Here is a 15,817-nt window from a genome sequence, read left to right as displayed (position 1 = left end):
CTCTATAAATAACATAATCACTAATAATGAATAGAAAATTTATAATTTTAAATTAAATAATTTATAAGCGGCTTCTGATTAATATTTTTTAATAGATCAAATGATATCTTCTAATAAACTAACCTTTTTTTAAATAATAAATAATATCATAAATAGAATTTATTTTGTATAACAAAAGTATTTAATATGAATTCATAAAAAAAAATACTAGTAGTATTTTTTATAATTAAAAAAAAATTGAGAAAATCCTCGTATCAGGAATCTGATCAAGAGATCATACGGTTGATACCGGCACTTTAAAGGAGCCACATCAACCTTCGCCCGTGTCTCCTTCGTAGGCGATCCCTTCCTCGCGATTTCGCGTCGTGCTCTCTCTCTCTCTCTGAAGGCTGCGAAGAAGAAGCGAGGCTTGGGATCCGGATCTGGCTCGGAACTCGTCACCTCCCCTTGATCCTCCCACGACCAACCTAGGTTTCCTCTAACTTTCTCGTCGGCGATTAGCTTTTGGAATCGGTTTATGTCCTACTGGGGTTTCGTCTCGCGTTCAGGACTTCAGATTAACCGATCGCGTGTTCTCTTCGACCCGGATTCGACCCTTTTTGCTCGTTCTTGGAGCGTAGTTCCTTCGATCAAGTTCATGCATCTTTCACATTGGGTCTCGAGTTGGAGTTGTTCTGCAACTATTCTTCAACTATTCTTGATTTGTTTATGGAGTTTGTAGTTGTTAGTTTGGGCGTGTTTGATATGCTGCTGGGTGCTGTTCTTTTATGGAATCGTGTTGATGCTGATCCTAATGATTTCTTTTTGTTGTCTTTTCTTTTGCTTATTTCGATTAGCGTTAGGGCTTGCGATTCTATTGGAATCGAAGGACCGAAGGTATGGCCTCAAGGCGAGCAATCAATCCATCTCGACGTGCGACTGACAGTGGGAGTATTCCACTTATTGCTTCGCTGCATCAAAAGTCGCGGAGCTCGCCCTTACTATCTGCTGGATTGGTTCTTTTGGTATGTTCTTCATCTTGGAGCAAATTTCTTTTTAGCAGACGCGAATGCACCACTCGCAAACATTATTGAATCTGATGAGTTCTCCTTTCTGTAATTTTAGGGTGTATTATGTCTGATATTTTACTTATTCAGAGGTTCTGGTATGTGCTACTTTCCTGTTAACTTTGAGAAGAATTAGATTCCTGATTCATATCTTGAGATGTAGAGCTTGTTATTCACTGACATGAAATACCCTCATTTAAATTCTTCTCTGGCCAAATTATGATGCTTGAACAAGCTATTTTTTCCCCCTTCAATTACCAGGTGGATTTGGAGGTAATAAGGAAGTCATAAGCAGCAGTCAAGGTACCTTTTCCCCCCCTCATAAACTGAAATTTCCTTTATCTGATCACATGATTATCGATTCTTGTTGAGATGTTTTCACTCATGTTTTTATTTATAATATTTTTGTTTTGAGAAAATGTTGTTAGCTTAGTTCGTTTATCAGCTTCCAATGTTTTGAATCATGGACTCTCTATTTAGTTTCGTATCCTTAGTTCATAGACATGACAAAAACATTGGACATCACAAATGGGCCTAGCAGTTTATGATACATGGAAGTAAGATCATTTCTCTTACATTTGGTTTTTCTGAAGATGTATGGCATAAATAATTGAATTAATCTAGATCTTTTTAATGGAAGCCTTTTTCATCAAGTATAGTGTTCACTGTAGAGCACAACATTGAATAGTAAAACTGCTTAAAGATCATGGAAACTATAAAATGTTTATCAGTCTGACATCAATCCTTTAAAGTTAGTATTGATTGAAGCTAAAGCTTAAAGGGTAACTTATGCAATCAAGGGGAAGCTTTCTGATATGCCCCTGAATTTATATAAGACTTAGCAAAAGGGGGATATAATATGTTATGTTATATTGGAGAATGTACATATCAAGGCAGAAATTAGCTAGAGGCCCTATAAACACAGCCTTCAAGCTATCACGCATCAAATATGGATTGGCGAAACATTCTTGGTGAACTGAGATGGCTTCCCCTTGCTGTTATTTTTCATTGTCCTCAGTGTTTGGCAAACAACCTGAATTTCTAGTGGTTAGCAGTCATATCTGTGTCCAGAATTTGTTCTTCTATATTATGTTTGCATGTGAGTGATGCTATGGTTTCTATTAATTTGCAAAAGTATGTATATACATGTCCATAAGGATTGGTCTTTCTCTCTTTTGATTTTTTTTCTTCTCATATTAACAGGTGTTTCCTGCACATCAGATGTTCTACAGGCAATACCTATTTTAAAGAAAGCTTATAAAGATAGTATGCGGAAGGTTTTGCATGTAGGTCCTGATTCTTGTGCAGTTGTTTCTATGTTGCTGAAAGAAGAAGATACCGAAGCCTGGGGTGTGGAACCGTATGATCTGGAAGATGCCGATAGTAGCTGCAAGAGCCTTGTCCGGAAAGGCTTTGTGCGTTTAGCTGATATCAAGTTTCCTCTACCCTACAGGCCAAAATCATTTTCCCTTGTTATTGTCTCAGATTCATTGGATTACTTATCCTCAAAGTACCTCAACAAGACCCTTCCAGACCTGGCAAGGGTATCAGCAGATGGTCTTGTTATATTTGCTGGTAATTCTTTATACTTCACTAGCACCTAGGCTCACTTAAGCATTAATGGCTTTAGAAGTACAGAAGGAACACTAGATCTACTTGCATTGTAGTTTATTAATGCATACATGTGCCCCAAGCCATTCATCCAGAGGGGTTTCGTAATTCTCAGTGACACCCATTCTTATCTAAATCTGGTCAAGTAAAATCAGAATAAGGTATCTGTTGAAAGCACAATTTTGCATTACCTAGCTACATTCAGGAGTACAATGCACAATGCATCCACTTATTGTTTATTTTCTGTGTAAGGCATATGTCAAGAAAGCCATAATATTAATCTATTTTGGGCACAAAACTGAAAAAGTGAAAAACAACCATAGTTATTCATACGAAAATATTTTTTTGTGGACTTAGGTACATAGTCACTGAAAGTTAAGTTAAATATGATATGTTGGCACATTTAGATGTGAAAGGACCAATATATATTTTTTTATAGCATTCATAAACTTTATTTTCTTTAGTTTGATCATAATATGTGAAAGGACTTAAATTAAGTTGGGGAAACAACCTCCTTGCTTGTGGGATTAACTGCAGCGGTAAGGCTGCATATATTGATCCTCCTAAACGATGCATTAGCAAGAGACTGTCCACTGGGCTGCTTTTGTAATACGTTGCACTAGTGCATAACTGAAGAATTTCTATATGTGCTGTGATCTAATGTATAAAGGACAAGTTGTTCTCTTTTGCATTTGACCTGAGCCTAAAGCTGTGAAGACTCCAGTCGGAAGTTATTATATTTGTTTGCTGTATTTATGTTTTTCTCTTTGTTCTTATAATAATTTGAAAATTTATATACAGTTCTTACTTGAATATACTATTATGGATCGGTACATCCAAACACTTAAGGTGTCTTGGACATATTTGTCCAGTGTAAGACGAGCAATATTTATTTGGCCTTGTGCCACAAAAGACCAGGCAAGTTCATTTATATAGTGCAGTGAAAAATGATATTTTTGTCTATTATGCACTGTTTCTTCAGAAACAACCGTTACAATAGTGTGTCCATTCATATTAGCAAGCAATCCATAGATGCATCCATGTATAAATTGGCATCCACCAACTGGAATTTTACAGTCTGATGATTGTCCAACTAGGGACAGCAATTGAGGTTGAACCAATCTGTTCATCAACTGCTTGAACTTGGCTTGAATAAAAAGCTGGCCTTGAACATAGCTGGGCTTGATTTTATATGTATGTATGTATGTATGTATGTATGTATCCATATGGTAAGAATTACTTGTTGGTAAAAAATATACATAGTATAAAAAATGTGTTATTACTCTCTTGAAGGTAGTAAGTATAACTTTGGGCCAGATATAAATCATTTGTGATTAATACAGACAACTTTTTGCTAATAAAAGATCAACGTTTGTTTATCGAAACATGAAAGGTACTTGTTGCTGGATCCAAGTAATTTAAATCGAGCATCAAATAAGGCTCATGGAAGACACTTGCAAAGAATGATTTTTCCTTTGCTGTGTGATATCTAGAAGATCATTTGGTATCTAAATGTACATTCATTTTCTCATCACTGTTTATGATTTTTCTAGGTTACCCAGGTCAGCAGAGAGTCAAGGTATCGGAGCTTTCAAAATTTGGAAGGCCGGTATGACTCAGCAATTAATCTGAATTTCTCTTCTGATTTTTTTGTCAAAGACTTATATCATCTGTCCTCTGGACTATGGACTAGTAACATGTATTCTTTATTCATATGGAACTGTATTTCTTGTTTCATTTTAGCTATCGTTATCATTGCTATCAGAATTGATGAGGAGTATAGATGCTTTAGAAAAATGGCATATATGTCCTGGTCTTTTGGCATAGCTACTGTTATATTATTCCTGATACAGTAGAATTTTCTTATATCATGCTGAATTTGATATTGGCTTCTAATGGAGTGATGGAAGTAATCTCTTACTGTTTTTTTCTATTTACATTTTAGCAACTCGTAGGAAAGTAAACTACAACCTGTAGCTCTTTCTCATTTTGCCTAGCCAACAGTAGATTTTATTTCTGAAGTGAAGCTCCGAATGTTCTCAGCTTTTCTTGCCCTTTCCATGATATCAGATTGGATTTGGGAAAATGCGTATCTATCTGTATAGGAATCATCATTATTTGATTGCTTTTTTCCATTCGCAAATCAATTAAGCTATGCTTTTGCTCATAGTTCCTAGTTTCCTACACATAATCATTCTGTTCTCGCACCCATTCATTCAAGTAGAGCTGTAGACCGTTGCGGTTTAATATGTATGACTCCCATTACATTTCGCTGTATACTTGTGCAGGCTAAATTTAGGAGTTTGTCTTGGTGGAGACGTTATTTCATCCAGACTGGATTCGAAGAGAATGAAACTGCCATAAAGAAGTTTGAGCAAGTTTCAACCAAGAGTTCTTACCAACCAAGCTGCCAAGTTTTCCACGTCAGCTCCTAAAGAACCACTGCCTGGTTCCTTGAAAACACTGCTTTGTAGCTTCTACTTGTGATGAACTGTGTTTTCTTTTTGCACTTCAAATTGGATACGGTGTTTAGCGAACGCCACTCCCTCTATCTGTAGATAATTTATCTTTATATCTCATACGTGCTGAGTTGTAATAAATGGTCTTCCACTCAGTTTGATCTCCTCGCTGGCATTGCCGTTTCATAATTCCATAATCTTCCTCTCTCTGATCAACTACTACTTGTTAAGTTGTGGTCTTAATGCAAAACGTACACATGAAATTGTGAATATAAACTACGCTTAATTCTACTCCATTTGGTTTGTTCTATTCCTTTCCAAAAGCAGAGTAGAGTCTTAGTAGGGAATCAATCAATCATGTTTGCACTAGTACTGCTAAATACTTTTTGTCCCGGAAGGCCGATGATTGTGTTTGAACACCGTACTGCTAAACTATCAACGCAGCTTCAAGAACAATGTTTAAAGCCAGAGACATAAATGCAAGCACGATCTCGCAGACATAAGGAGATGCAGCTCGACAGTTTGCATTATTGTTAGTCAACCAGCGTCCACGGTTTGCATTATTACAAAGCAACATAAACTTGGAACTTCTCTCGTTCATCCGTCTCATCAAGCAATATTTTATTCCAAATTCACAGGACGACCTTCTTTAAGCTCATTCTCCCATCACACATGACATGCACTCCACGATGTTTCTGGCTTCGCGTCACTGCTTGACGACAGTAACAGGGCACGGTGCGTATGTCAACACATAGTTTGTCACACTACCCAACAAAATCCTGCTTGGACATTGAACCACAATTGCATGAACTTCAACCAAAACATCACAATACAATACAATACAATACAATATATATATACATACAAACACATAAGGCAAAGCCCATACTTTTGACTCCATTGGCACCAGACTTTGTCCGGTATGTGTATATACATACAAACCCTGGATATGCCATTCATATTTGATTTTTCTAGAAATAATTAGACGAGATATAACTAGCATTCATTCATGTATCTGGGAGTTCCATGATGAGAACATAGCTATAGCCTTCTTACAATCACAGTCTTGTAATTGCGATTGTGACGACATCATATAACATCATCATCAAAGTTATATCTTGCTATTCACAGGTTAATCAGAAAAGAGACCTTCATCTTGCATTACGAGACAGATATTCTAAAATTTGCACCTTGCTAAATTCACCTGAACCGGATTCATCTATTAGTTGTCAGAATTAAGTTATTGGCACTGCCCGGCTCACTATGGCTTAACCTTTTTCTTCATCTTGATCACAGATGTTCTCTGCCAGGTGCTAGAGGTTTGCTAATACGAAAAAAAAGTACTTCATGGCATCACTATTGACAAATCCAATTTCTTATGTACTCTAAAAACAGTTGATATGGGCCGAAACTGAAGATTACCAAATTCATCTTTTACTCTTTTGAATTATCGTAGACCTTATCGATTAACTTTAATGTATCTGTCATTTTGCACCGTGGCAATTCTTCACAGCAGGCTAACCCTTAGGCTTCATAGCATTGTGGATCTGCATAATTCTACAATTACAAACATCCTCCTTACTCACATGGACAGACCTACCTCCCCGAGTTATGTTTCTAACTATCCCTACCCTTTTTCCCAACTAGCTTGATTCATCTTTTGACTGTTCTACCATAGTCTTTGTTGCTTTGTGCTTATATTCACCTTTGACATCTGGCAAACCTGTGACAGCATTGTCTTTGAGGAGCCAACTTTAGCCTGACAAAGCATATAGATGATATCTGCATTATAATTGGCTGGCCTAAGTCCTTTCCTGTTCATTTGGCTCCATCCTTGTCGACCCTCTCAAGTTGCTCGCCTGGGAATCTCTTTGATCTGTTGTGTTTTACTTTTGATGTTTCTTCATATACTATCTAATAAAAATTTATGATTGGATCTACGACCTACCATCGTTACCTTAAAAGAAGCCATGTTGACCATAACAAAGGAAAAACAAGGTCGATTCGGCACAGTATACGAACAAAGCTATTCGGAGCAGAAATGAGGTAGCATCTAGTGTTAGTATTGTAGATGTTAGGTTCTGACAATAGTAATAGGGCTTAACCATATGGTTCATCACTCCATATAAGGCCCTGTGTCTGAAGGAGAGACTCCAAAGCACCTCAACAATATGTTTTTGTTTTACAATAGATTGTTTCCTAAGAATCACATACATACATCATCATCGACACATATTTTGAAAGATCGGACAGGGCTATGTAATTTATGCTTCGGAGATATTCTAATGACACATTACAAATGCTAAGTAGCATGATAAAGAGATCATTATGCTACATACATGAAGACACGACATTGCAGAAAGAGTTTGTACATCTAATGTGATCCTACTGCAAATCATTGGGCCACATCAAGCTCGTTGAAGCAATGACATTTTATAGAAAGACCCGCATTTTCCTTAAAATGACTACCGATGAATTGAGCACTGGTAACCAAAGATTCTTTCGTAACACCAAACAAAAAGTGTTCCTAGTTATTTAGGAATAATGATCTATGTAAATTATGCACAATTCGTACACATACCTATTTGAAAGATGACATGCCTATCATCATTATGTTCTGTGGCAGTGGCAATGGCATGGGAAGGAAGTAAAGAAACACTTGATACCAAGAGTGAACAAGCACGCACTGAAAGCATTAATTACCTCTGGATCTGGCTAAGACCCCGGCTACCCATGACCAGCAAGTCCAGATTCAGATCCTCCGCAGCATGACACAGCTTCTCCCTCGCGTCTCCCCAGTACAGCTTCGCAACGATGGTCGCCTGAAAGATTTGATCCTTGATGTTAGGGATGGGGACCATCGCATCGATCAGAGAGAGTGTAAGAAGATACAAGATGTGAACTGTGGTAGGGAAGAAAGAGGGCAAAGAAAGAGACGAGACCTCCTTCTGCCGGGAAGAAGTGTCGAGCATATCGAGGACCTCCGAGTCGACATCGAGATCGTAGTGCTTCATCACCTCCGGCTGCCGGAACTCCATCAAAGGGATCAGAGCTGCACGACACAACGGAAGAGAGAGGGAGAGGGTGAGCAAGGAAGGAGATGGTGAGCGGCCGAGGCAAGGGAGGGGAGCCGGGAGCGGGTGCACGCACGGGACCCGGACTGGGACCAGAGCAGGTGTTTGGCCTCGTCGCCCGTGGTGGGTATGATGTGGAGGAGGATGAGGGTGTCGCCCTTGCGGAGGAGGTTGCCGAGGGCCCAACCCAACGCTGCCTTGCTGCTCTTGGAGAAGTCCAGCGCCACCCCGATCTTCCTATCGCTCCCTGCCATCCCTCTCAGAACCACAACAGAGCGGTAGCAATCAAACAAACTGCTTCAGGACTTGTGACGGTGATTATGAGGAGCAAGCATATATATATATATATATATATATATATATATATATATCTCGAAAGTGTCCCTATTTTTTTTTATTTAATACCTAAAATATCATATATCACATACGTATTTTTATCTCTTTTCCTTCTTTTTCGTCCACAAGGTGAATCGGTGCAGTTATAATATTTTTATATTATGTTAATAGTATTTTTAGTAATATATAAAGATACTATAACATAGTAAAAAATGATGTGACATTATTTATGTACTGCATTACTGTGTTTTCTAAGTGTTGTTGAAAATAAAAACATCATGTTATAGTATTTTTTTATTTCACTATAGTGTTTTCCTAATATTTGTCTAAAATTATTATGTTATGATATTTTTGTACTTATTAGAGTATTTTTTGGTATTATTGAAAATATTATAACATAGTATAAAAACATTATATCTGGAATGATTTTAAAGACAAACCCATAGAAAAATATAAAAAAATATTTTAAATATTAGATAAAAATGGTGCCTTTTGAAAAATCAAATGAGCACATTTTTCAGGGAAAAACTAAAAAGAATATTTTTTTTCAAAAATTCATCCAAAAGATTTATATAAAAAATTTAAGGTTCTAAAAAAAGGCCATATATGCATGTATTTGTTACAATTTCTTTAATTTTGGATTTTACTATTTTGAGCTCCTTTTATTTTTTATTATCACAAATATATATATATATATATATATATTCTCGTGGGGACGAAAATATTCCTAGCTTATCTATATCGATTTGAACATCTCATATTAATGAGCGTACACTCATCAAACTGTGTAGCGTGATTCATTGGATGCCACGTCAATATCTTTGTGACGTCTGCATACCCCCCAAACTAATGGAGATCAGCACACGCAAAACGTATCCCTCAAGGTATTGATGACGCGGTGCTGACGTAGTGGGTTCATGCAACCTTCATGATATCCTATCCGCATCGAGATCGTATACAATATGAATTTTAAAGATACAGACATCGACTTCCTACTACAGTCCTATTTGCCAAGTTTGGAAGTTTCTCGACGGTTTCAGACGTCCACGTTAATCCTCAGAACATGCATTCTTAACGAGATGATATGTGACATGATGACGGGTCGATTAAAATGATGTACCTAATGTCATCTAATACTTTGGTCTGATCTCAAACATTAAGGTCATTAAAAAAAGATTTCATGAAAATTTAAACCCAAATCATTAACTATTTATTATCAAGTACTAACTACTACACGAAATAACTCATTCATATTTTAAACTTTTTCTTTAATTTTCTAAACAGTTCAGAACCTACAAAATAATTGACTCGGTTCAGTTTTGTTTGTTAATTGGTTAGGTTATGATTTGGGTTCGGTTCGATATGAACCGTAATGACAGCTAAGGCAGATCATGATCATGTTCGTGATCTTAAGTTTCATAAGTTTAGGTTAAAGTGAAGGACTCCGATACTTGATCGATCTTCTCAAAATCGAGTTGGGATGTAGCGACATCAGATTATTCCATGGCAGATGAAACCGCATGCGCTCTTCCCTTGGATGGATTGGACTGACAGGAGCTGGGGAAGGCAATGGAACCGAGACCACCCTACTTTTCCTTTGTCACGTTACCAGGGCGGGCAGCCGAACACGACCAGATTCCCCGATTCCATTATTTTGACCCTCCGAACATGACCAGATTCACGTTGCCAGGGCGGGCAGGCGAACACTCTATCGACGTCTAGGCTCTGCAGGCATCGGTTTTCCCCCATCTCCCCCATCGACAAACCCTGCACCAAAACCACCGCAGCCACATGCTCCGTCCGCGCTCAGATCCCCTTGTCCTCGGCGTCTCCCTTGCTCGCTGGTATCCCGTTGACAAGTCACGCGAGGGCAGCATTCATTTCACCCTGGCATCCATATTCCTCAAATCTTCATCAATCGCGAGGCCGATGTTGACAACTCAATCCCGCTCCGCCTACGGACGGGGTGTTGTTGGCCGATGGGGACAGGGGAATCGGCCGGGCCCGGCGCGGGCGTGGAACCGCTTCGCGAGATTTGAATTCAAAGCCAGGGGAGCGCGGAGTACCAAATAATTGACCGACTCACAGGAACAGAGAGAGAGAGAGAGAGAGAGAGAGAGAGAGGAAGAGAGGGTTTCGTAGCAATACATACATACCTCCCGTCGATGAATAGCCCTCCGCCATCGCTGCTCGCCGGCTCGCTCGTTGCGGATGGTTGGTAACCGCAGCAGTGAACCACATCTCCGCGACGAACGAACTTAAATAAATGAGGAGGATTTACATATTGCAGCTACACTTTTACTACTATAAATAATAATTATTATACGAAATTAATATTTTGAAGAGGAGAATTTGAGCTAAAACCATCGCTGGACACATATGGTGGGTCGGAATGATTGGTCGTTCTCGGGTACAACTAATGGGTCGGGTCGAGATTGGAGTGCACGGCACGAGGTGACAACGAACGTGACCTGGAACTGTGGTGGTGGGTACCACCACACCAGGCCATGCTCCATGCATCTTGACACCTCGAGCTGTTGTGGAAAGCATGATTTATTTATTTATTATTTATAGTTTAATTTTATTTTTTAATGAAAGGAAAAAGAAGGAAAATACATTTTAAGGGTTGTGTGATGTCTCAGTCTCTGCCTTCGCCATTCTAATTTGTTATCGACTGAGCGGAGCGTCCCTTTCTGGTCGCCCTCTTTCTCTCCTTTCCCCCCTTTCCTTCTTCCCTCCCTCCCTCGCTTGGGTTCGGGTCTCTGTCCTCTTCCACTTCGGTCGTCGCCGGCTGAGAGAGGAAAATATCGAACCTTCCAAGGCAGGCAGAGATCCGTGTGAAGACCGCGTTCTCTAAGAAAGGGAAGAGGAGGGGGAGCCCACCCGGCCGTCTGACGTCCACGATTCATCTCTCTGTATAAATATATGTACTTCTAGAGGAAGAAGAGAGGGGGTTACCTTTTTTTTTAATTCTTTTTCCTTCGTTGAATGATATGTCTTGGTTCTAGATCGAATTGACCTCTGGGAACCGAGAAAGGTCTCGGATCGGTGAGAGAAAGCCGAAACCAGGAGTCTTTTTTTTGCACCGTCTGGTCGATCGATTAATTCTCAAGGAAGGTGTTTGGGAAGCGGCAGGAGAGACGAGGGATCATGTGGAGAGCAAAACAGGTTGGTTGTTAAACGAGTATGCGAGTGGTTGGACTTTTGGTTGCTCGTTATGACGCTTTACATTGCTCGCGAGGCTTCCAAAGTCCCTCCTTTTCCATCTAAATTTCATAGCTTTTCCCCCTTTCAAAGTTTTATTTTTTGTCTGATGGTCTCCTTTTTCTGCAGCTATGGAGGAAGGTTTGCATGGAGACATCTGTGGAACTGCAACTTCTTATGGAGAAGTGGAGGCTGCTACTAGCAGGAATCATATTTCAGGTATTAATTTGTGTCCTCAGATGACCTCGATGGATTACCAAACAACTATTCAGATGGAAATTGTGGACAAAATTAGTGTGAATTCATCTTGGTTTCAGTTTTGGTCTGATATCCTTCTCGATAGGAATCTTTAGTTTATTAATAATTTAAACATATCTGTCATTGTAAATGATGTTTAGCCGTTGATCGGGATGGTGAGCTGAGTGCTACATGAGACGTAGTTTTTTTTCCTGAAAGTGATAGCATAACTTGTAATGTGTTAGTTCGCATTTTTACAGTGATTCATCGTGCAGTGGTTTGAGAAACTCATAATATAATGATTTTACAATCATGGGCTGCTTTCCTTTGATGGACTTTTCCCTTAAAAATTCTTGTTGAAACTTCATGAGTAATCTGTTTTCATTTCTTGTTTGCACTTTTGGCAATATTAGAGTTTTTTTGGTGGTTTTCCTGATAAAATTAGGACAAACTACGCTTAGCTGCATCATTTTATTCAAGTTGATATTTACTTTTGTCATTTTAAATATTCTTATCTTAGAGCTCTAACTAAATGCTGCTGCAAGATTCTGTTTTGAAAACGAAGCATAATCATTAAAGAAGTTCTGCTTGGTTCATGGTCACTTTTTCTTTGTTGGACTCTGTCCAACGGTTGTTTTTCTCATCTAAACGCTTCATGTGTGTTTTTTTTTGTCTATATACACTTTTATGGTAGAACTTTCTTGTTGTTTCCTTTTATTTCTTAATTAACTCATGGCTGTTCCCCTTTAATCTTATGCCTACATCTATATCAGCTTTAGTAATCAATTGTGGACTAATGTGATTAATTTACTGAAACTATTTCTTTCAATTTATTTTCATTACGCGTGGTGAGTATTTGATTAGCGGTTCCACCGAATATACATGAATCAGTCTGGACATTCATTCAATGCTTTTGTCTTTCTCTAGTATATTCACGGTCTGGCTGCACGAGGAGTTCATTATCTACATCGACCTGGACCAACTCTTCAAGATCTTGGGTTTATGATCCTGCCGGTGTGTACTTGTATCTGCACTTGATTAACTAAAACTTCGAAAAAATTGTTCAGTTCTTTGTTTGAAGTAACATCATTATTTTATCAATGCTTTGATAATTCTAGGAACTTGGGAAAGAAAGAGGTTATATCAGTGAAAGTCTGTTCACCTTCGTCTTTGTGTCCTTTGCACTGGTATGTACCTCTCTCTCTCTCTCTCTCTCTCTCTCTCTCTCTCTCTCTGTGTTATTCATTGATGCTTCTCTTTTTGACAGCAATTCCAGAATCAGCATCATCGTCATTATCTAGCATGTTGGATACTATTGTCAAATAAATTTATCATCACGCAACAATTGTAGGCCTAAATTAGTTTCAAAAGCCATACTGGTTTTACTGCAGTGTTGTAGTTTTTACCTTACCCCTTTTTGTTTAACTTTTTTGTGCTAGTTACTCTGAATTTAATGCACATTTATTATATAATCTTGAGCCTTCTTTAAAGTCAACACCATTTTACTTGGTATCGGGATGCAGTAAATTTTTTTTTTTCTTATCTGCTCCTTTTATTTTGGCAGTGTATGTAAGTGGCCACATGTGCATGTGCACACACACATGCAGCCATGTGCATTTGTTGTACACTCATGGTGACCATGTTTGTTCTGAGCTCCTACATTATATTGCTCATCTTTGTTAATGCTGTAATCACTGTCTTTATTAATCATATGATGATTATGACATGGTATTGTTATTTGTGACAGTGGACATTTCATCCCTTTGTTTATCATAGCAAGCGCTTCTACACTGTTCTTCTCTGGCTGAGAGTTTTGGCATTTTTAGTTGTAAGTTTGTGTTTAACTGTTATTTCCTCTCTTCCTGGTCATCCTGTTATATAATGCTGATGGTCTTTACAGGCTTCTCAAGTATTGCGGATAATCACTTTCTATTCTACGCAGCTTCCTGGTCCTAACTATCATTGTCGTGAGGTATATGCAGGGAATAGCTGTCAGTTCTTAATATTATTTTGCCTCTCAAATAATTTTGATCTGTAACATCACCAACATCCTTTTCCTCATTTTTTTAGGGATCGGAGCTTGCCAGACTGCCCGCACCGAAGAGTGTAACTGAAGTACTTCTAATTAACTGTGTGTTCCTTTATCCAATATTATATCCTACAAGTTAAATAGCATCATTGCCATGTTAGGTATTTATCTTGTGTTTTCTTGCTGGCAGTTCCACATGGGGTCATTTATGGCTGTGGTGATCTTATATTCTCATCCCACATGATATTTACACTAGTTTTTGTGCTTACTTACAACAAATATGGCTCTAAAAGGTACACTTGTTGCATTGTGCAACTCTAGCTTCTTGTTATTTATCAAAGTTAACCGAAGCTGGACATTTGCAGGTTCATTAAGTTTCTTGCTTGGGTTATTGCTATTGTTCAGAGTTTGCTTATAGTAGCCTCCCGCAAACATTACACAGTAGACATAGTCGTTGCATGGTGGGTTGAACCCGTGTCCTGGTATTTTCTTTTTATGTTCTTTATAAACTTTCTTGATGGCAACTAAATTATGTTTCCATTTGTATGCTTGCAGGTATACCGTGAATTTAGTAGTATTCTTCATTGACAAGAAACTACCAGGTAAATATGTCTTTTACTTGATTGATTTATATTCTATATTGCTTCATAATATATACTGGTTGAGTGAAAAATTTTCATATTATTTACGACAGAAATGCCTGATCGTTCAAGTGGATCCCAACCATTGTTACCTTTGAATGTCAAAGAGAAAGATGGAAAATTTAGAGAAGATCACCGCAAATTATTGAACGGAAATACAGTGGATGCCGCTGATTGGGTATGACACTTTTACCTAATGTATTTTTTATGTAATTGATCATCTTTTATTTATAGTATGTTATGTGCTATGTAGTTAATCGTAAAGCACCATAGCACAGAGGTATTGTTAGCATAGCTTTGTCATTATTGGATTGTTTCTGGCATAGTCCTTATTTACTTTAGATTTGTTTCTGTAAGTATATGTCAAAAGCCAATCACTTGTGTATGTGAAAAGCACTGAATTTGAAGTGTGCTTCATATTGTCATGGCAATCAGAACTAAGATTATTAGACTGGTATATTATTCTACAAACATTTTCTGCATGGAGCCTGCTGACATGGAATTACTTGATTAAGCATAATCAATTTACTTAAAGCAATAGGTTTGTTTAAATGTGTTAAGTTGTATTATTAGGTATCTCTTTCTTTTCTTGTAATCCCATAAAGATGATGCAGATCACATGTTCTAACATGTGTCACTTACAGTCAGTATCGGTCTCTTAAGAACATAGTCTCATCTGCACCTGTCTATGAATTTTTCCCATCCTTTTACCTCTTTGCTATTCCTGACTGAATGCAAACTTCTATTCTTGCTTCCAACCAGAGGCAGAGAGTGCAAGTGAACGGCAAGCATGGAGAAGATGGGAACCACATCCATTCCAACTCTGTAGTGAGTGGTACATAGATGATTAGCCGTTGGTACATAGTTGATTACGGACATCATCGATCATGACCGCTTGTTTCCCCGTTGGAGATACCAGCATGGACTGAACTTGGAAGTGCTACAATCACCCCGCATCGTTGCACGTCTTGGCTGAACTGGGCATTGATGCTTATGAGTTTTAAAAAAGAAACTGAAATTTGATTGTTGCATATAATCATTTTGCTCCCGACAGCATAACATGTTCATATGCATTGTTTCTTTGTCTTCAACAATTCTTTATTATGCAATCAAAGAAAGAAAAATCTCATCTCCTATGGCTGTGGATTAGTTTCATTGTGTTGAAGCCCCGCGCATGTAT

The 15,817-nt window shown here is 38.2% G+C and overlaps 3 protein-coding genes across 4 annotated transcripts; 2 read left to right on the top strand and 1 right to left on the bottom strand.

The window, feature by feature from the left end:
- Positions 1-310: 310 nt before the first annotated feature.
- LOC135626186 (probable pectin methylesterase CGR2) lies at positions 311-5,271 on the top strand. The gene is made up of 7 exons (XM_065131314.1): positions 311-471; positions 837-1,004; positions 1,105-1,144; positions 1,308-1,349; positions 2,250-2,621; positions 4,211-4,266; positions 4,946-5,271. The coding sequence occupies exons 2-7, from the start codon at positions 879-881 to the stop codon at positions 5,090-5,092; spliced, it is 783 nt and encodes a 260-aa protein (XP_064987386.1). The 5' UTR covers positions 311-471; positions 837-878; the 3' UTR covers positions 5,093-5,271.
- Positions 5,272-5,590: 319 nt separating this feature from the next.
- Positions 5,591-10,799, bottom strand: LOC135626191 (universal stress protein PHOS34-like). The gene is made up of 5 exons (XM_065131323.1): positions 10,683-10,799; positions 8,267-8,437; positions 8,059-8,168; positions 7,820-7,938; positions 5,591-5,895 (listed from the first exon to the last, which is right to left on the bottom strand). Exons 1-5 carry the CDS (start codon positions 10,765-10,767, stop codon positions 5,823-5,825), a joined length of 558 nt encoding a protein of 185 aa, XP_064987395.1. The 5' UTR covers positions 10,768-10,799; the 3' UTR covers positions 5,591-5,822.
- A 392-nt stretch (positions 10,800-11,191) lies between these two features.
- On the top strand, positions 11,192-15,773 carry LOC103978582 (phosphatidylinositol:ceramide inositolphosphotransferase). 2 transcript variants are annotated; one of them, XM_009394421.3, is made up of 13 exons: positions 11,192-11,441; positions 11,535-11,694; positions 11,860-11,949; positions 12,895-12,981; positions 13,086-13,154; positions 13,715-13,795; positions 13,868-13,939; positions 14,038-14,098; positions 14,187-14,289; positions 14,362-14,457; positions 14,552-14,598; positions 14,691-14,815; positions 15,400-15,773. In XM_009394421.3, the coding sequence occupies exons 2-13, from the start codon at positions 11,677-11,679 to the stop codon at positions 15,478-15,480; spliced, it is 930 nt and encodes a 309-aa protein (XP_009392696.1). In that variant the 5' UTR covers positions 11,192-11,441; positions 11,535-11,676; the 3' UTR covers positions 15,481-15,773. The 2 variants fall into 2 exon arrangements, with proteins under 2 accessions (XP_009392696.1, XP_009392695.1); XM_009394420.3 differs by having other exon boundaries at positions 11,192-11,694.
- The last annotated feature ends 44 nt before the right edge of the window (positions 15,774-15,817 follow it).

The sequence above is a fragment of the Musa acuminata genome, chromosome BXJ1-3 (assembly GCF_036884655.1).
Source record: "Musa acuminata AAA Group cultivar baxijiao chromosome BXJ1-3, Cavendish_Baxijiao_AAA, whole genome shotgun sequence".
NCBI lineage: Eukaryota > Viridiplantae > Streptophyta > Magnoliopsida > Zingiberales > Musaceae > Musa > Musa acuminata.
This window is presented reverse-complemented; position numbering and strand designations above follow the sequence as displayed.